Source organism: Oculina patagonica, chromosome 10 (genome assembly GCF_052425735.1).
Source record: "Oculina patagonica isolate OP01 chromosome 10, crgOcupat, whole genome shotgun sequence".
NCBI classification, from domain to species: domain Eukaryota; kingdom Metazoa; phylum Cnidaria; class Anthozoa; order Scleractinia; family Oculinidae; genus Oculina; species Oculina patagonica.
The window spans coordinates 21,181,872-21,202,812 of NC_135767.1; the positions used below are offsets into that span (position 1 = coordinate 21,181,872).

Genomic DNA, 20,941 nt, shown 5'->3' on the forward strand with positions numbered 1-20,941 from the left:
CGCTTTAGACAAGAAAAGAATTGGAATTATGCCTTCATTCCTATCAACGTCCCTAATCTCTATGACGAAAACTTAACCTTAAAAGGACGGCATGCTCTTTTTTTAATTTGGCTAAAGATAAGGTTAAACAAAGCCATAACAAAATCTTCAACCTTATTGGCCATCAGCGGGATATCAGATAGGACAGTACACGCGTCCTGCTGAGAAATGTGAAGCGATACGTACGTGTTAATTACGCGCGCTGTAATAGAACATTTTACTTCAGTGTGTTCCATCTCACATTAGTCTCTGTCTTAAGCTAAATATTCACAAATACCAGTCAAGGATAGGATCGGATATGAACTATTTACAACTACATGTGAATTTAATAGTGTTCAGACAATTTTCACAATACCTGTCGCTATTGGTAACAAAAGAGTTAAAGTTAGAAACCGCCCGTCGGTAAAATAATTGGAGCGTCCTTCTTATCCTCTCTTACTGTTATACACCAAGGGAAACACCTCCTAACTTGAAACAAATCAAGCCCGCATTTAAGGCCTGAGACAAAGATTGGCCGTTTTCACACTAGGAAACGCTGATGGCCAATAAGTTAAGGGTGGGGGGGGGGGGGGGGGGGACTCGCATATATGAAAGTGACGGGGATGCTCGTCGTCTCGCTTAGGGGTGTAAATTTCGGATCTTTGGTCTCGCGTAGGGTGTTCCGGGTAAAACGTCAATATTATTAGCCTTAATGGTCTCGTTTAAACACGAAGAAATATACAAATATAAATTCTATTCTTAGTTTTTTGGTATCTTTTAGGGGTCAAGAAAAGCTTGAGCCACACCCAGATTGGTCTCGAGCATCCCCGTCCGTTTCATATAGGAGTCCCCCCCCCCCCCCGGGGGGTTTAAACTTGATAAAACACTGCTGCTCATTTATTAAACATTACTTGGTTTCCTGTGGTGTCCAAGGAGAACTCTTTCCGGTGCACAAGAAGGAGACTGAGACCCAGCCTGAAATCGGGGCGAATTAAACCAGTTTTACCAGTTAAAGACTGCTATTTTTCCACGCGGCTATTTGCAAGAGCTTACGAAGTGAATCAACCTTCAAAAATTGCGCTATGGAAATTTTGATGGTATGCAAATTTATAGCAAAATAAATACAGTACCCGAAAAAATATACGCCAAATTTTCATATTATCCTCTTCAGAAACGATTGCTAGCCGATATGTTCTTCAAAACATAATGTGGTAAAAGTTGCTCTCGTTAAAAGACGTTGATATTTAAATAGACTGTGGCACGGTTTATAGCCAAATTTGGGCATGGAAAATGACCATCAAATTCGTTGAAATATAAAAATAACCTCTTAAAATAGTGAAGGAACATTTCAATAACACACCATGCAAATACAAAAGAAGGTACGGAAGGGCAAAAGCAACAAAGATTGAAACGGACTATGGTTTTTGAAATATTTTTGGGCTGAACAGTTTTCAAAGGTAATCTTGCTTGTAACTTTAAATTATAACGCCCGGGAGACACATTTCGTTGTAATGAAGCTATAGTTTTGTCATTTACATCCATAGAAGTAATTTCTTTGCAAACATTAAGTTTCATAGCGAGTATTTGGCAAGCCTTAATAAAATAAACTTAACTCAGCCGTGACACACTCCCTTTAAGATAAGAAGCCCAGTTATTTGTGTGGAAAAATCGGTGAGAATTTACCGGCAAATGAAACAAACCAATTTGTCAACAAACACAGTAGTATTGGACGAGTGTGCACCATTAAAAAAAAAAACGTTCCAGTGGAAAGGACCGTTCCATATCATTTTCCACCGGAACAGCCGCGCATTTCATCGAGGAGCATGAAATAGTGCCAAAAAGCAAAATAGTACAGTAATATTCCGATCATTTCGCTAAAAACGAGAGAATATTTCTGTTTGGTCACCAGAGTTTAACTGTAAGAGTATTATATTAACAAAATGCCATACGTTTCACCCGTAATATCCTCGTGTTTATTTAGTAACTCAATATCAAAGCACAGCAAACTACAATGAATTTTTGGTCACTTCCTCTGGCTTGCCCGTCCGGTTTAAATCAAGACAATCGAGCACTTTCAAACTCTGCAAATAAAGCAACAGTAAGGTGGATTAGTGAGTTGAAAGAAAATAAAGTGAAGCCTTTTAAAACTTACTGAGTTGGCAGGTTATTACAACGGGGTAACTCAGGTTCCGTAGCAAGACGCGTTTCCTGAGTCGTTTTGTAGCGTCACACAACCGCGCCATCACGTCACACAACCGCGTCACACGCTCAAGCCACACGCGGGCGCCACAGGCTTTATCAAATTATTACTCAGTTAGCTTGCGCAAGCATTCACGAGTACATTGAGACAGTGAATGTCACGCCAGCAAGCGTTGCCTAATTCAAATGTTGGTGACGGGATGACAGCCAGCCTTGTCTCCAAGATGAGGCGCTGTTAGGGGTTTTAGGGATAAGAGGTAACTCACAGTATCTTCTGGGGATAGGTGATAAATTTACGAATTATTAGTACAGAGGAAAGTGTTTGTCAACCATTATTAAAAACAAGCAATGGTATATTGCAATTCCTGAGTTTTGATTGGTTAACAGGCAATGGTATATGAGCTCAAATACCATTGACCACAAATATGGTAGCCGATCCGAGTCAATGAAAACAGCTGGGGAGCTCAAATATTGCGATTCTTTGGGCGTTTTTAATAAAACAATTATTCCCCTCGCGCTTGTCGGATATGAGATTGTTATAGCCAACTCGGCGCGTACCATCTCATATCTAACGTGCGCTCGTGGAATAATTGTTAACTAGCCACCTCCACTTCGGTGAATAGTTGTTAACTATTCACCTCTGAGCAACGCGCGCGAGAATATTGTAATCTTTGACAGGAATTGACCATTCAAAAATCTTCCTTTCAGGCTATATTATCTCACTGTTTTAGTATATACTAAAACAACTTTTTACCTCAGTGTCAGTGGCTATTGGTGAACAGTTGTTAAGTAGCTACAGAGAAAAAAGTAACAACAACAACAATGCGAAAATAGACATGTTAAGGAAACGTTATTGAATGTCCTTGCTCTTGATTAAAAAGGAAAACCAATTTTTCCCCTAAACAATCAAAATGACGAAGTTATAAAGTAAGTTTACAATATTTTGTACCTTTGCGGTCCAGCCCACCGTCACCATTTTCATCATAGGCTTTAACGTTAGATTTAGCAACAAAGAGCGGCATGGGATTATGACCAGGCTGAGCATACGCCGCCACTAACTCTTCTGCTTCAATGAAACCGTCTCCATCAGAGTCAATGTCATCAAAGCGATCAGCCTTAACAGGAATTAACTCTAGTTACTAATGTTTATACGGAAGGAATTCATCACATTTAGTAGATTACAGGGACCCTCCCTCTTCCCGCTGGGGATGTCACTCGACAAAGTTTCATATGTGGAGGCTCCGCTCCGAGGTCCAATGAAGAAGAAGAAGAATAAGAAGAAGAATAAGAAGAATAACAACAACAACAACAATGACAGAAAGAACTGGCGTTCTCAATACTCACATTAACTCTGGAAAACATCACAGTAATGGACACCAACATAACGAACATCAACTTTAGATTTGCCATATTGTTTCTTCCTGACAGTACAGATTGGTTCCTAAAATTGAGAGGAAATAAATTCAATAATTCGCAATACGCCAAACATGAAACGTTTGTAAACTGGCTTCAGGTTTTTTTAACCCATCAAAAAGTGACGAAATCACCACTTGCACTGCCTTTAATCCAAAAATGACAAACATTTTGTAGTGTTTGAAAAAGATTCTTTTGACATTGGCAATCGCTATACTTTCAAGAACGGGAAGATTTTCAAATGTTTTTTTTCGTGGATTTGTGTGATTTTTAACGCTTTTTGTAAAACTGTTTTCTGGTTGCCATGGAGACCTCTATATTTCTAAAATCCTCGATATCTCCGGATAAATATAAGTCGAACCAAAAGTCGTTTCCCCTGAGTTTGTTTCATTAATAAGTCGAACACTGCAATTGTCTTCAAGGTTCGAGAAATCGGGTTTTCCGTAATTTCTTTGTCATAAATTCGTTTTGCAACTTTGGATAAAGTTTTTTCCAAGGCGTGGATTTTACTTACTGCTGTCTGTCACTCAGGGCAACAAAAAATCCTCGGAAAATAATTAGAATAATGTAATAATAAATTAAAATATCGTATTCAACACGATACAGTATCTGCCACGTCGTAAAACGTAAATTAACAATAGACACATGTACATATGATATTCGTGAGCAACCGTAAAGCTCGATTTTTAATATCAACTTAGTGCAAAATAAACTGCTGGAAAAATTGTTATTTTACTTAAAGTCTGTATTATACTCCATATAAGTAGATTCTTAGTTACCCAGAAACAGTTTCTGTTCACGCAAGTCTAGCATAGTGGCTTTCTCACAGAGTCACCGAAAAACTTATCATCACGCTTTGAAACACGGTTTTCGCGAAGAAAAGAGTGCACGAAAAATAAACCACGCGAAATCTAATACCATATTATAGAAGAAACAAAACGTGAATTCTAAATGTTGCGAGTCATTAACTTTCTGGTACTAGTTCTATATTGAAATTCCCACTTTATTTTACTGTATTAAATTTTTCGCCCTCTTTGAAAGTGTATCTTTCAGCTATGGTTTTCGAATACCATTCTCCTCTGACTTGGTATACATATAAGTCAAAATGTTTCGTACATACAACCGTTTACAGGCACTTGTAATTTACGTTTCCTTTTTTAAACGCGGGGCCCACAGATCAGGGTTTGGGGCATTAAAGAAATGGTAAAATCGCGAAATTAAACAGACTTCTGTTCACACGTTTTTCTCGTAATTGCGAAAATTAATACTCACGAAATACAGCTCCTGAATTTTTGCGAAATTAAGTACGCGCGAAAATAAGTAAGAATAAGGTATTTAACGTTTATGCTGAAAGCGTTTTTAATACCAACCTGTGTGGTGAAGGAGAAGTGTTGTTTTTTGATATATAACGGTAGAATTGTGAGTACTGTTTCTTAGACATTTTAATTTTTACTTGTCCATTCTAATCATTACTCGATCAAAAGAAAGAAATTATTCTGCTGTTATACCAATTCTGTAATCTACGGCTTTTCAAAACAAAATACTGAAATCGTGAGCTACTAACCTTTTTTCCTAAAATCATGCGGTGTTGACTCTCTTGATCCGATCTCTATCGCCGACTAGTTTAATAACAGATTATTTATCAGTCCGGCGATCTTTGCATGCGCTAAAATTTAACGACATCCCCATGAATAAAGATACATGCATATGTGTTTCATTCTTTTATCATTCTCTTATCTCTATGATATAAGAGAAGCAAATTTATATTGAGGACTCTAAAACCGTGAACAGCTATGGCTATTATTTTTAACACATGATAGCTTTTTAAAACTTTCTTTTTAGAACTAGCCGGTCACAGCCATAATTTGAAGTAACAGCCAGGGCATTTTTAATGTGCTTCGAAGTATTGGCTAGAGATTATTTAAAGAATTTTCTCTCCTTATTTACAATAGCGGCATAATTAGAGCGAATAAAGGATCGAATGGCCTGCAAAGCAGGCGTCAGTATTTAGTGAGCATATTCGAACGCATTTTGATCGGGCGCCATCTTGGATTCTTACTAGGGAGAGGATTGGGGATAGGAGAAACGTGTCCTAGGGTAGTAGGAGTGAGGCTAAAAAGACAGTGAGGAGGAAGGGGGAAGGAAAGGAAAAAAACGCCTGCGTTTTCTCCTTCGTGCCCCCTCCCCCCTCTCGCTTTTCCTCGCTTCCAAACCTCCCTCTGCCCTCATCCAACATGGCGGCCAATCTACTCGATCGCGAACTATAATTAGTAGCACGCGTGCCCACGGAAAACACCTGCACTGCATGCGCAGGCTAAGGATCGAAGTATTTTCATACTAATTATTCGTACTAATTTTTCGTACTAATTATAACCATAATTTTTTTTAAAAAAAATATTATTTATTTATTTAAATTTATCGTTCCGATCATGATTTTTTGATAAAGTTTTTTCCAAGGCGTGGATTTTACTTACTGCTGTCTGTCATTCAGTACAACAAAGCAGCCTCGCAAAATGATTAGAATAATTTAACAATATAATATCGTATTCAAACCGATGCAGTATCTGCCACGTCGTAAAACGTTATCAATAGAGACACGCACTAATGATATCGTAAGCCACCGTAAAGTTCGATTTTCGATATCAACTCAGTGCTGAACAAACTGCTGGATAAATTGTCGTCTTTTACATTAAGTCTGTATAAGAGTCCATAGAAATAGATTCTTAGTTACCCTGAAACAGTTTCTGGTCCCGTTAGTCAAATAGCAAGGGTCTATTACGGCTATAGTGGTTTGGCGGTTAAAGCCAGTTTTGAGTGTCGGTTTGTGGTTCAATCATGACGATTCATATTAATCTGGGAGGTTTACGGTCAAAAAAATATGGCGGTTTCGGTCTTTATATGGAGAAAACAATTTGCGGTCTAGAAAGAACAAAATATGGCGGTTTGCGGACTATACATGACTATAGGACCCCGTTTAATAAACCCTCAGTAGTGGCTCCCTCACCGTGTTTCCGTACACCCGAAAAACTTATCATCACGCTTTGTAGCGCGGTGCTCGCTTCATTCAAAAGTCGACATGCGCCTTTTATCATTGAACATTGTCCGAGGCTCTTGTTTCAAAATCCAACGACATTTTGGTATCGTACACAGCAGTCGCGAGCAAGTAGCAGATTTGATTTACACGAAACAATTCGTGTGTGGTCTTAAAGGTAAGCTTGTCGCATGTTGTAAACTTACACTGTCTATATCGGCCATAAAAAGGAATACTGTATAATAATGGTCCTTATTATTCCACCATTGTGCCATTTTACGATATTAGGTCAAAAGAACGCGCAAAATATGACACGTTATTCCACTGTAGAACTGGGCAAAAATACGGACGGAAAGCGGAGAAACAAAATGGCCGGACTAAACGATCCAAACTTCTTAGTGTAAAAAATAGTGGAAAATAAATCTCTTATTCGATGGTTTAACATATAATACGCGTGGATCACGATTTTGCTCATTGCTCGTATCAGTTTTTCCTTGCCCCTACCGGGCTCGGAAACATCGGGAAAATACTACGCAACTCGCAAAATATCCGCGCGAATTATATGTTAAACACTTTAAACCATCGAATAAGGTGTATGTATTCATTGGTGTACATGTTACTATTGATCTCATGTACCAGACGACCTTAAATATAATATCTCAAATAGGAAGAAAAATGACCACTTCACGCCGACTTAAAAAAACTACAATCACTCCGTGAAATATCAATAGTATTTTCTCGCCGTATACGGCTTTTGACCACGAACAGTTTTGAGAGGGAGTAAATATGAGAGAATGTTGACCATAAAACCATAACAGATCATAAAACAGCCATATAACATTTCATTCCTTTCGTGATACTGTTTAAAATCTCGCGTGATCACGGATTAGATGGTAGCAACCATGAATTACAATTTACGGCAAGCTAAAAAACACCATTCTGTCGAATTCTGGCTCACGACTTAGTATAACAAATCACGTTCACCGTTTCACGAGGAAAATTTATTTTTTAACGTCTCACTCTGAAAACCATGTCAAATTTCGGCTCATGCTGAAAACGTTTCTATCGAAGGAATAGTATCGGGTTTTTGATAACGGTGGAATTGTGAAAACTTGTATAGTTTAATTGTCCATTCTTTTTAGCGTAAAAATGATCCAATCATAATTCAAAAGAAAAGAGAAGTTATATTTTGTAATACCAATATTTGAGACACAATAAAAATAAGCCACCAACCTTTTTTTTCTGAAAGTGTTGACCCTCTTGATCAGTTCTAGATCGTTGCTCACTCAGTAATACAATGTTGTTTATATTTAGCGATCTTTTCTATCGTTAAAATTTACCGACAAACCTATGAATAAAGATGTCTGTGTTTCATTCTTGCTAAAGTCTTCTATCTCTATGACAGAAACTAAAGGATCAAAAAACAATTCATATTTTATTGAAGACTCACAAACCATGAACCGTTATGGCCCTATGTCTATTTAATTTAGCTTTTTTCAAACCTCGATTTAACCCTATTCAGACCGGGCTTTTTTTTGACCTTCTCAGACCGGGGGGGGGGGAGGGCTTCGGAAGCCCCCCTATGTAACTTCCAGAATATTTAAGCAATCACAATGAAACTTATAGGATGCATTGTATGTCCAAATATCTTTCTTTTGGTATATGTCACGTGGGATGGTGACGTCACATCACGTGACAATTACAGCATGGTGTCAAAACAGCCGCCATCTTGGATCCGCCATCTTGGATTCCAAAATTTGAGACACACAAACCATGAACCGTTATGGCTTTATGTCTATTTAATTTAGCTTTTTTCAAACCTCGATTTAAACCTGTTCAGATCGGGCTTTTTTTGACCGGCTTCTCCGTGTACTACAGTGGAACCCCGATATAACGATATGCCAAGGGAGCAGTAAAATTATATCGTTATATCGAAGCTCCCGATATAACCGTAAAATAACCGAAAATATCGTTATATCGGGGTAAACCCAACATACACCTTTTAACTGGATAAAGACACTTAGAATACAGTATCATTTTCTTACATCATCGTATAAAGCTGTTGTCAGAAATGTTAGAGATTACTCTATCACTGTTATGTTATTGTATGAAATTCATTGTTTTGCTTATATTGTGACGGTGAACTGATAATATCGTTATATCGGGGAAGATTTTACGTTCGGTCCGCTAAATTATCATCGTTATATCGGAGATATCGTTATATCGAAGATCGTTATATCGAGGTTCTGCCCCATACATTTTACTGTAACTTTTGCCGGGACATAGAATATTCATCGTTATACCGGGAATATCGTTATATCGAGGATCGTTATATCGGGGTTCCACTGTACCATGGTAAGTATACATCTGGGTACGAGATTAACGCGCACCCACGGACAACACCTGCACTGCAGGCTAAGGATCAAAGTATTTTCGTACTAATTATTCATACTAATTATTACCATAATTTAAAAAAAAAAATGTTATTTTTTTTATTTAAGTTTATCGTTCCGATCATGATTTTTTTAAAAAAAGTTTTTTCCAAGGCGTGCCATCCAGTACAACAAAAAATCCTCGGAAAATGATTAGAATAATGTAACAATATATTATCGTATGGTCCGTCCCTTATTATGGCTTGAGAAAGAATGAAACCAGGTAAATCGAAAAGATAACAAGACTTTATTTAAATCTTCATTTTAATCTTATTTTACAACACAGTTACACTTTTAATAATATAACAGGTCAGAAAATCAACAATGATGCATTAGTCAAAGGTACAATATGTTTTACAGAACAGACCAAAAACGCAAAGCCAGGCTAGGCAATGAAATCGGATCAATTTAGGTTTCTGGGAAACTGCTCACCTACCCCTCCCCAAACCTAACATTAACCCTTACTTATCGCTTTGGGCAAAATGTTAGGTTTGGGGAGGGGTAGGTGAGCAGTTTCCCAGAAACCTAAATTGATCCATGAAATCAATACAAACTGACTTGAATACATGTCGTGTTTCATTAAGAAGGCTTTAGTAAATGTCGCTATCTTGCATTGATTTTTCTATTCTAGCGAAAAATAATTCTTAAAATGCGTGACTGTAATGCATTTGCTATTTTACTTTAAAATTGCTGTTATTTACTGATAAAAAATATATTATAAATCTTTGCTCCTTTGACAACTAAAATATTAGCTCTTCGGTCTTAATTCTGTTGTCGTCGTTGGCATCTAAGTAAAAAAAAGAGAAAAATTTACATTGTTGAGGTCTTGTCATTTGAGCATTGGCATGGTAAAAGACCACCTTCCCTCTCCACTTGTGAACTATCAGGATTTTACAGTACTGTATATTTGCATTTTTTCGATTAAGCGCCCTGGGCGCTTATCAAATTTTTGGACCTTGACAGTGGACGCTTATTCGAGGCTGGGCGCTCATTAAATTTCACCATTTTAAGCAATTAAGTAGTAAGTTTATTTTTCAACAAAACAATAAATGATAACAAAACGTGAAGATGTATCAAAGCAGAATTTTTATTGTTCATTGAAAGTTTCTGTAAAATACTAAGAAAACTCTGTCTTTGGGGAAGTCTCTTAGTAGTACTTAGTCATCTTCAATGTCATAGTCACAAAGGTCAATTCGAAACTGGGCGCTAATTAACTTTTCCTTAAGCTTGCTACAGTGTGGGCGATTATTTGAAGTTAGGCGATTAATCGAATATCGTAAAATCCCGGTTATAATCCCTGGGCTTATACAACTTCGTAAGGGGTTTTGTGTGGGCTTATAAGTGGAGGAGCCTATATCCGGAAGGGCTTATAAAAAAAAAACGTTTCGAAACGAGCCACGGGAGTGTTGATCGAAATACCTTTTTAATTTAGAAACGAATAATAAAGCAATATTTAGCCCTGTTCGATACTGTCATCAGGCAGAGGGGACTTATATCTGGGGGGGGGGGGGGTGGGGGGGCTTATAATCGGACTTATTATTTGGTTTCCAGGTAGCCAGGTAGATGGGCTATATCCGGGGGGGGGGGTTTGGCTTATAAGCGGGGGGGGGGGCTTATAATCGGATACCGCAAATGCATACCTTCCAACAATCACATGCCTGCCTCCTGGGTACTACTTCTGACATTCAGCTAAACATGAAGAGAAAAACAATTGATTAAAGGACTTTGCAGACTTTGGCGTAACTTTTCTCGAGCGTGCTGTTCGTTATCGCTCTGTTAGCTTCATCTTCCTCGATCTTTACCATCCTTTTACTTCTCTGTTTTTAATTACGTAGTATTACTTCTTTGTTGTCTTTCTACTTTGTTTATTCATTTCAGGGCCGTACATAGGATTTTTTGTCTGCGGGGGCAAAGTCTGCTAAACTCCGCTGCGGCGGCAAACTTCACTATAGCTACGAAAAATAGCTCAGCAAAATCAAACACTATGTGGAAAATTTAGTTTTCCTGGCGGGGGCAACTCCATCCCCGCTAGGCACGGCACAGCCCTGCATTTTTTCACTTTTTGGACCACCCAGTAACAGTTACTTGCAAAGAACGTTGGCGCGAACGTTATCGGTTTTAGATCTGGTCAGCGGTACATAACCTCAAGTTGACAAGGACGCTGAACCGTAAAGTGAGCCAGCGCTCCTACCCCGAACAAAGTCGACCGAGCTCGAGAAAGCGGTGGAATTTGAGCCTTACAAGGGTGGGGAGGGAATGAGATGGATCTTTTAGTTTTATTACTTACAGCGACACATCTTGGTGCAGTATTTTTTCACGTAGTATTCGTAGCATCGGTCTTTGAGATACAAACAGGCGTCCTGTATCTGATTTATACAAACTGAAAAAAAAATAATAATAACTTTAAAGAAAGCGACACGAATGATTCCATGTAGCTAGTTATTACTGATTAAACCATTGACAAGCGTGGGTTTCAAAAACATCACTTGCAAATTTTAAAGGGGCTACGTCACGAGAATTTAGCAGATTTTTGGTCCAAACAGGCAACTTATTGAACATCTGAAGGAAGATATAACCGTAATTTGTCATGAGGAAGCAAACCACGACTAAAAATATCGATTTTTTGGAGACGCGCGGAAACCATTTAAAAAATTAAGCCTTAATTTTCAAATCGCAATCCTTTTCCATCCGAGCCAACCACAGCCAAAGACGCTTGTTTACAGTTTCAATGCTCTAATATAGCAATTGTTAATGAAAGTGGGCCATTATTTTTAGGTTTCTAACGACACAAATATAAATTTTTGCTGTTCAGAAATTTGGTAAAATCTGTGACAAAGCCCCATTCAATTTGATCGCTATCATGTTCCAGGCGTTCGGTTATTTGGGGAGCAGCGCGGAGAACGGGCGCCAGCGCTCGAAGAATGGTAATAGGTAAAGGTAAAGTCTGTGTCCGAGCCATGAGGCTCATACAGCCGGAGCTTATCCCGGTTTCTGTAGCATTAAGCGACTAGGACTATTGCTACTCCCCCCTGGATGGGATGCTAGTCCATCGCAGGGTTACCCCCCAGCAGTAAATTCGCCGGTACCCATTTGTACACCTGGGTGGAGAGAGGCACTGTGAGAGTAAAGTGTCTTGCCCAAGAACACAACGCAGCGCCCCGGCCAGGCCTCGAACCCGGGCCGTTCGACTCGGAGTCGGGCGTGCTAACCATTAGGCCACCGCGCCTCCCACTCGAAGAATGGGCGGGTGAAAAAAGACACAGACCAGTTGGCCCAAACGCACCGTCTTCTTTTGATTTACACTCGCTGTTCTTTGCGTTACTCCCCCAACTACTGTTTTTCAAGCTAGTCGTTTGTAATCTGTCCTAAAAATTTAACATTTCAATTTGAAAGTTTTGTGCATGAGTAAAATAGCATGCAACATCATTAAATAGCTCCTGTAAATTAATTGTAGCCCGTGCATGAAGGAAGGCTGTGAACAGTCACAAGTCTGTCTCGATTAAAGAAAACATTAACACTTGTTTGATGGTTAAATGGATCTTTTGCTGCTAGCGACCACTCGGTACAAAATTGTCCTTTGTTTTGAATGTCCTAGAGCGAAGCTTGCCCTAGGCTTTTATAGATTGTGCTAGCATAATTTTGGCATAATTGGAGCTAAAAAGCATAATTTGTGAAACGAGCACTGCCACGGCATAATTGGCAATTTTTAGCACTTTTTGGAGCATAAATTCATAAAATGTAGTAAATATGGTGTACTTTCTACAGAAATAAATGAAATTTAGGTAGTTTGTTCTTGCAATGCGTGTTTTAGCTATACAATTGTGATTGTTAAGTCGTTGGAGGCATTTTACAAACGGTTTAGAGCTGCGAGCAGCTAATTTGGACAGCTGACGGCCGTGATAAACTGCCATAAACACAAATAAATTTACAACAACAGTTTATTTAAAAAACATCATAATTTGGTGTCGTTATTGCGTACCTCTATGTATAGAATCTACGTCATTTTGTGAGCATAATTTCGGAAATCAGAAGCATAATTTGGCAAAATTTTGAGCACTGCTAGTAGCATAATATGCCACTTTTAGGAGCACAATCTATAAAAGCCTAGCTGCAAAGGTCAGGACCCAACAGAGTTCAAATATAATCCTGTTTAAATGGGTGCAAAAAGCACTTCTTACTTGGGGCTCCAGGGTGGGGTGGTTTGACATTACCGCCAATCTGATCAGCGCCTAAAAACAAAACAAAACGAAAATTAATACTAAATACATTGACATGGGGGGTAAGGGGGGTATATCTCATTTTTCCCAGCCCAAAATTTTGCCCAAATCCCATTTCCCAGTCTATTGCTTTCCCAAATTTTCAAAATCCCAGTCCCAGTGCTATTGTTTTTCTATCTGCGATTCCCATTCCCAGTGACTAAATCCAATTACGCTTTTCCAGGTTTTATTGTAACAGGACCAATTATTGATAAGGCCTACTCTGGGACCCAAAGTCGCCGTAACTTTGGGCGACTTGAGGCGACTTTAGGCGACTTTAGCTTATTTTGTCCAAAATTACGGGCAATTTTAGGCGATTTAAGGCGATTTTGAGCGACTTTAAGCAATTTTAGGTGACCGACCTAAGTACAGTTGTGGTATACATGTACAATAACATGGGAATCATCATGCATGGTACAACATAAAGCATTGTTACAGAAAATATCTATACTTAGAGCGACTTTGGGCGATTTTGGGTCCCAGAGTAGGCCTTTGATAACAGTGCTTCTTTCACAAGACCACCCCTCCCCCATTCTGATGATGAAAAAGGCGCATGTTGGTTTAAAGAGACTGTGCCAGTAAGTTTAGTTTATCAAGTTGTGCCAAATACTCGCTATGAAAGTTAATGTTTGCAAAAAAAATACTCTATGGATCTAAATGATAGAACCATAGCTTCATTGCAACCAAATGTGTCTCAAGCAAACAAGATCTACTTTGTTCGGCCCAACAGTATTTCAAAAAGCTACTATTGCATTCCGTTTCAATCTTCGTCACTTTTGGTCATCCGTACCTTCTTTTGTATTTGGTGTGTTATATAATAATAATAATATCAACTTTATTAAAAGAGGGTAACGGCAAACAGTAAAAACTACTGACAAACAAGCGGCCCTCGGATTACAAATTACATAATATATACTCGGATATATATACTCGGATATATACTCGGATTACAAATTACAACTACATAATATATACAATTTAAAATTTGAATTAAAATACAGAAATTTCTAAAAATAGGGATTAAGAATTAAAAAACTGTAAAATGATGAATGTCCTTAAGGCTAGATGCGTAAAAATCAATTAGGCCATTTTTAAAACAATGTAGACTCTCACTTTTCTTTAAGAAATTGGGAAGAGTGTTCCAAAGTCTAGTTGCTCTCACGCTAAATGATCGCCCTCCTTCGGTTTTTCGTTTGAAACGGGGGCAGGCCAAGTTGACAGAGCCATATCGACTATTTCTTTCATTTATTTCAGAGTTTGGCACTAAAAGTTCGTTCATATAGGATGGGCTTTGGCCATTAATACGTTTGTACACTTGTGTTAAGATGTTTATTTTAACCTCGAGATGAACCGGAAGCCAATTTAAAATCTTGAAAAGTTCAACGCTGTTCGCTCGTGTGTCGGCGTCAAGGATAACGCGCGCAGCGCGTTTCTGGAGGCGAAGAATCCTCTGCAAATTCCCCAGAGAACACGACGACCACACCACGGAGGCGTAGAGCATGTCTTGCTTGATCATCGCGTTGTAATATGCTATCCTTTGTTGAAAAGGGAGAAATTTCTTAATTCTTTTCAGTACAGCAATACGCTGGGAAACCTTTCTACAGAGGTCATCGATATGTTCATCGAAGGACAGTTTGGAGTCGATTGTGACTCCCAGCAGTTTTTGTGAGTTCACCTGATCGAGCTCAGTGGCATTTAATTTAACTTGCAACTGCTGGTGCCCCATTCTTTTCTCAAGTCATTTACCCGTGGCGAGCATTGTCTTGGTCTTTTTTTCGTTAAGAATCATTTTGTTGTTATCTGACCATTTTTGTAGTTTATTGAAATGCTCCTTCACTGAGGTTATTTTTATATTTCAAAGAATTTGATGGTCATTACCCATACCAATGCCTAAATTTAGCTAAAATCCATGTCACAGTCCCTTTTAGTTCGAATTCGTCAAGACAATCATCATTAAAATACCATGACATTGCTGTAACTGGCAAAGTCTGGTAAAAATGACACAAAAACTTGAATATGTTCCCCCCTCCCCCCTAACAAGCCAGCAATTCAACGTCTCACCCTGGGCTCCATAGGGCTGCTAGCTCTACCACTCAGCTACCCGGCACAACCTTCCAAGATGTTGCCCCCCTCAATTTTTTCGCGCGGGAGAAGGGGAGGTTTTTCTATTCCTTCCAAAATAATAGCTATTTTTAAAGAAAGACCGTTTCAAGACTTAAGTATCTGATTATTAACATGTTATAAATTAGCCCCTTACAATTGTCCACGTTGCAAGTTTTTCTACACCACTCCTTAACAAAGCTTTGTATGTAGTCTTCTGGGTCATTACAGTATTCCTGGCCTCCATTCTCGGCAACGAATCCTGCGCAATCCGGATGTTTGTCCACACATGCTACAAAATAAGAAAAAGTAAATAAAATGCCCTCAAGTTGTAAACGGTCGATACCATTTTTGCGACACAAAGGGGCTATGTCACACAATTTTAGGCAATTTCGGCACTGATCAACTGGTCATAGAATTAACTGAAGTTTTACAATAACGGCTTAAAACTGTAGAAGAACTCAAAAGAAGCACAGAAAGACCAAAAAGGGTATATATGGGCAAATTTCGAGAAGATTAAAACGGTTTGCGTTCGGGTAAACTTGAAAAACGTCGGCCCCACTTTTGACGTGAAAGGCAAATTCAACTGTAACTTTGAACAGTAAATGGAAATTTATGGAATAACTTCTGGTGTATTTGCGACAAATTCGCGAGAGCGGTCGCTTCGAGGATATCAATCTCGCGCGATAGGGGACGATTTAAGCGTGGGTCACGCGGTAACATGATTCGTATGTAAATAATACAATTTCAATAATAAGCATAAAATACGTACCTGGAACCTTTTCTTCGTCAAACATCTTTCTCAAATGGTACTCCCTCAATTGCTTTAGAGCTGAAAATAAATTTAAATGATTTAGAGAGTGGCATTTTTCAGGGAGTATTTCATTTAATTAAAAAAAGCAACTAAATATTTCAAGTTACAGAGCAACACATACCTCTGGTTTCCAAATCACTGTACCGCTGTCTCTGCTGACTGGCATCAAATTCTCTCAAACGTCTCAAGGCTGCAAAATAATTTTAATTTGCAAGATGAATTTTTACGAAATCTTAAAAATAACGAAATCTGGTAGACAAATTTATTTTTGGCTAGGGTCAGCCAACGAAAAAATACAACTGATTATGTTTTAATGGGCCGGGTTTTATCTTCTGGTATTTACAAATGAATTTGGGGAGCAAAAATTTTCCGATACTGCAAGTGATTCGACCCTACAAGTTCAATCTTCAGGCTTCAAAAGCTAAACAACAAAATTTGGATTAGTGAAGGATTATATTTTCGCTGAATTTAAAATGTCCCTGCTTCGCTGGTGGATGATTTTACAATAATAACAGCAAAGATTTTAAAACAAAGAAATATAAGCTCAACTGTGGAATACCTGGCCACTTATTTGCATGTCATTAAATGCTTCGCTCTAAAAAGCGTTCAAAGATATGTAAATAAGTGGCCCTGTATTGACGATATTCTAAGGTTCCATCTACACTGACCCGGGTAAATTTGAAAACATATCCTTTTTTCCCCGGTTAGGCCAAATGTCCACACTGGAACGGTGTTTTTGGTCACCGAAAACGGAGCTTTTCAAAAACGCTCACCAATGAAGCGTATCGTTTTTAAATTAACCCAGGTTAATGTGGACGGAGCCTAAAATCGCTTCGAAATATATAACAATCGTTACCTCTTTCTCGCAACATATCACGCAGAGTATATCCATGAACAAGCCCGCAAAGTGCCAGGCAGACAATCAAAAGAATTCTACCATTCATCGCTGAAGAAGTCAATTTACACACAGCACAGCTACAGTACAAGTTGCTTCTCCGACCTCTGTGAATTTGAACTGGTAAAACTCAGAGCGACGCTTTGGAATTTATACCGCTTTTATTTTGATTGACATATGAGAGACGCGGTCGTTTGTAACGGTCATTTTGTCGGCTTTTTCCCAAGCCCACGCGCCCGGGCCCACGCGTGGCTAGAAGCCAGACTTTTCTACAACAATTCGCGAGCGTTATAAAATTCGCAACAATTATCTTATAAGGTCATTTGTACCGTATAGAACATTCGAAAAGCTGATATTTGTTGGGTGCGACAAGATATTTTAATACTCTTGCGTTTTTGGCATCTTTTGAGACTTCTCGCCCGCTGCTTTGAGAACATTTTTTGTCCATGTGCGTAATAATATCCAAGGCGACGAAAACAAAGACCGGATACGATCAAATTTGGCGTGTTCGATTTCTTAATAAACAAACTATTTTTAAAAAAGATTTTGGAATCCCAACATCAATTTATGTCTATATTTCTGGCGGAAAGCTTTTATAGGGAAACTGCAGGAATTATTTTGGTGAAGAAATGTGTCTGTTTCGCGAACAGTTCAGGTATCAGTGAGAACCGGCACGTCGAAAAAATCTGTTGATTTGTCAAATCATTGGCGTCGCTTTGCATTTTTTTTTTATAGAAAACCGGGCGATGACCTTTTGATATGAAAGGCACGAAAATCTCTTAAATATCTGACTGGAGTCGTTTTTCAAATATTTTTTCTGATCAGGGATATTTTGGCAAAAACTGTTTAAAAATGTTTACACCCTAAGACAGAATTTAGCTATGTTTGGGCGTACAACCTCTTTAGAGTCCTCTTGGGAATTGGGAGTACTTTTCCAGCTTTTTCTCGCACCGAGGAAAAAAAAATTCAATATAAGTGTTTTCTTTGCAAGTTGCTTGACATAACGTGACCGTTAAAAGATCAAAGAAGATTAAGACTATGTAATTCAGTTGTTGATATGATCAATTAAATCATTTGTTGTTTAAAGCAATACACGCGATTAATCCGCAGGCGTCTCTCGGGAAAAGTTCGTTCATAAGATTTGTTTGTTGGGTGTGATTTGTGGGCGTTTTCTGAAATTTCTGATCCACATAAGCTGATGATAAACAAAACCAGGTCCATATACACAACTATTTGCTCAGAAGACGTCAGTAGCATTTGGCAAATTTGCAAAAAAAGATACATAGTTAGCAGAACATACTACACAGCTTCCTTATCGCCGGAAAGAGCTGACTGTATCGTTGTTCTAAAATATGGATTATGTGGCCAATTTTTAATTAGCACTAGATTAGTGTCTAGCTTTAGGCGAGTCACGTATCAAATATAGCAGCAATACAATTTTGGTTAAGTCGGACTGTGAGCTTTACCTCGACAAAAACGCTTTTTATGGAAAAATAAACTGTCTCTCTGAACCATAGACAAAATAACCCTGCCCTTTTGATAATGTGAGTAAAAAGCTAAGCGGCCAAAGCCGGCATGATGCTATCTGAAGTGTTCGAAGCGGGTTAAAAATTTATGGGCGTTTCCAGGCTCTCCTGAACACGAAATGTTAGGGGTATCAAATGGTCTTTGCGAGCATTTGCTAACATGCGACCAAAGCGTTTTTCTTTGCGAGCACGAGCATTGACAAAAGTTAGTCTTGCGAGCAACGAGCACCCCTTTCAAAAAGCTACCTCCACTAAAAACCGAGCATGCGAGCACTTGTAAAAATATGCGACCACGAGCAAACGAGCAGCCACTTAAATTTTGCGAGCAATCCGCCCGGGGTATCCAATCGAACGTTCGGTAATCGAACTCAATCGAACACCAATCGTTCGATTGGGTTCGGTAATCGAACATAATCGAACTCACAATAAAATTTGGTCAATCGAACTCAATCGAACGTTCGATTACCGAACAGTGAACAATCGAACTCAATCGAACGTTCGATTACCGAACAACCAACAATCGAACTCAATCGAACGTTCGATTACCGAACTCCTGTTCGTTTATACTGCGTACATAATGTACGGTGCACCGTTCCTAATCCTTTTTTGGCGATTCGCCATACCCCGGGATAGGACGATTGTCTGCACAATAGCCTCGGGCACACCAGTCTGCCACGTGGTTGAGAGAAATTTTGCCAAATGTGTGTTCTTCACATATTGAACACAACTGCCTGTGTTGCAGTGAATGAAATGGTGCAACTTCTCTTTGACTGGGTAACGGTGAAAAGCAGGGAAGAAACCATATCCTTCCTTCTAATATAGAAATGTAAACAATAGTGCATTTCAGTTATTTTACCGTCGTTTTGTTCTTTTCTACCAAATATATTTTACTAAAGGCATTGACATTCAGTTCGATATTTGGACGTTTTTATATAAACGTTGATTTTGATTAGTCCTGCGTGATTTACTTATCAAGAGAAAGATTCCGAACAAAATCGAACCCGATTGAGTTCGATTGTGTTCGATTATGTTCGATTGGTTCGATTGGTTCGAAAATCGAACTCACAGCAAAATAGATGTTCGATTTTGTTCGATTACCGAATCCAATCGAACGATTGGTGTTCGATTGGGTTCGATTGATTTTTGGTTCGATTTTGTTCGATTGGATACCCCGGGAATCCGAGCAGAAGCGCGATTTTGCGAGCACGGCAAAATTTTGATGTACCATTCATGACCCCTAATGTTAAAACGCACGGACGAAAGAGGGAACGGATAGAATTTTTTTTTTGGTCGGATCTCCGCAAACGCGATAAGAAAATTGTAACGCTGTTGTCACCAGACACTTTACAAAAAACTTTGCCTCAAAGCGAAAATAGGAAAAAATTTTTACTCAGTTTTCCCTTGTAACAGTAGATGCCTCACTTCAAATAGTGAATGTGACTGAAAAACCGTAATTGCTTCTTCGAGTCTACAGCGCCACGATTGCTTTAAAAAAAAAAGATTTTAAACAACATAAAAATTACTTTTTCGACCGCCTATACCATCCAAGATATATTGTAAAACCTAGAAGCGACGCTCAAATGTTTCAAGAAATCTTTGACCCGGCTTTACAATATACACTGCAGCCTTTTAAAAGGTAGTCATCTTAAATTACAGCTTCTTTTAAACGACGCGACGCTATAGAAGAGATTTAAAACCCCATAACAAGCGCCACGCGGGAATATACTTTCATAAATTGTCATCGAGTGATGTTCATTTGTCTAGGACTCTTAAGGGTCAGACGGCCCGAAGAAAACTAAACAACCTCAATATGCAATGGGTATAGAATGTCATCTGCTCAGAGGACGTAACCATAGTAACAAACTTCCGTTAAGATCACGATCATGTTCATGTTAAGAGATTTATATAGCGTCTTTGCAGTTCATTGTTTTGGTTGTAATTCCCAAAGAAATGCTGACAACGTTCACATGGCGTGACTCCTTGTGTGCAAAAAGTACGAACAAAAATCACCAAGTCACGCAATAACGCGAAGCCTCTCAACATTATCGGTGGCCAAAATAAGTCAAAAATCAACAAAGAAAGAACGAGAAATAAGAATTTCTATATGTCTGTCGATTGCCCTAAGGTTGCCAAGAGGTTAAAATCAGCAGCTTTCGCTTACCAAAGCTATAATTCCTCTTTCGAAAGAAAAGCAATGTTATTAAAAATAATACAAAAATGGTAAAACCAGTTATTCAATGGAAAAAAAAAAATCAAT

General features: G+C 38.6%; 2 protein-coding genes across 2 annotated transcripts; both read right to left on the reverse strand.

Annotated features, from left to right (window-relative positions):
* Nucleotides 1-1,980: 1,980 nt before the first annotated feature.
* Nucleotides 1,981-7,947, reverse strand: LOC144628045 (15 kDa calcium-binding protein-like). Its single transcript, XM_078486096.1, has 4 exons — nucleotides 7,895-7,947; nucleotides 3,562-3,658; nucleotides 3,167-3,332; nucleotides 1,981-2,099 (listed from the first exon to the last, which is right to left on the reverse strand). Exons 2-4 carry the CDS (start codon nucleotides 3,625-3,627, stop codon nucleotides 2,074-2,076), a joined length of 258 nt encoding a protein of 85 aa, XP_078342222.1. The 5' UTR covers nucleotides 3,628-3,658; nucleotides 7,895-7,947; the 3' UTR covers nucleotides 1,981-2,073.
* Nucleotides 7,948-9,630: 1,683 nt separating this feature from the next.
* LOC144667129 (uncharacterized) lies at nucleotides 9,631-17,300 on the reverse strand. Its single transcript, XM_078528518.1, has 8 exons — nucleotides 17,120-17,300; nucleotides 16,385-16,453; nucleotides 16,222-16,281; nucleotides 15,607-15,741; nucleotides 13,272-13,322; nucleotides 11,381-11,473; nucleotides 10,734-10,782; nucleotides 9,631-9,880 (listed from the first exon to the last, which is right to left on the reverse strand). Exons 1-7 carry the CDS (start codon nucleotides 17,205-17,207, stop codon nucleotides 10,766-10,768), a joined length of 513 nt encoding a protein of 170 aa, XP_078384644.1. The 5' UTR covers nucleotides 17,208-17,300; the 3' UTR covers nucleotides 9,631-9,880; nucleotides 10,734-10,765.
* Between the last annotated feature and the right edge of the window lie 3,641 nt (nucleotides 17,301-20,941).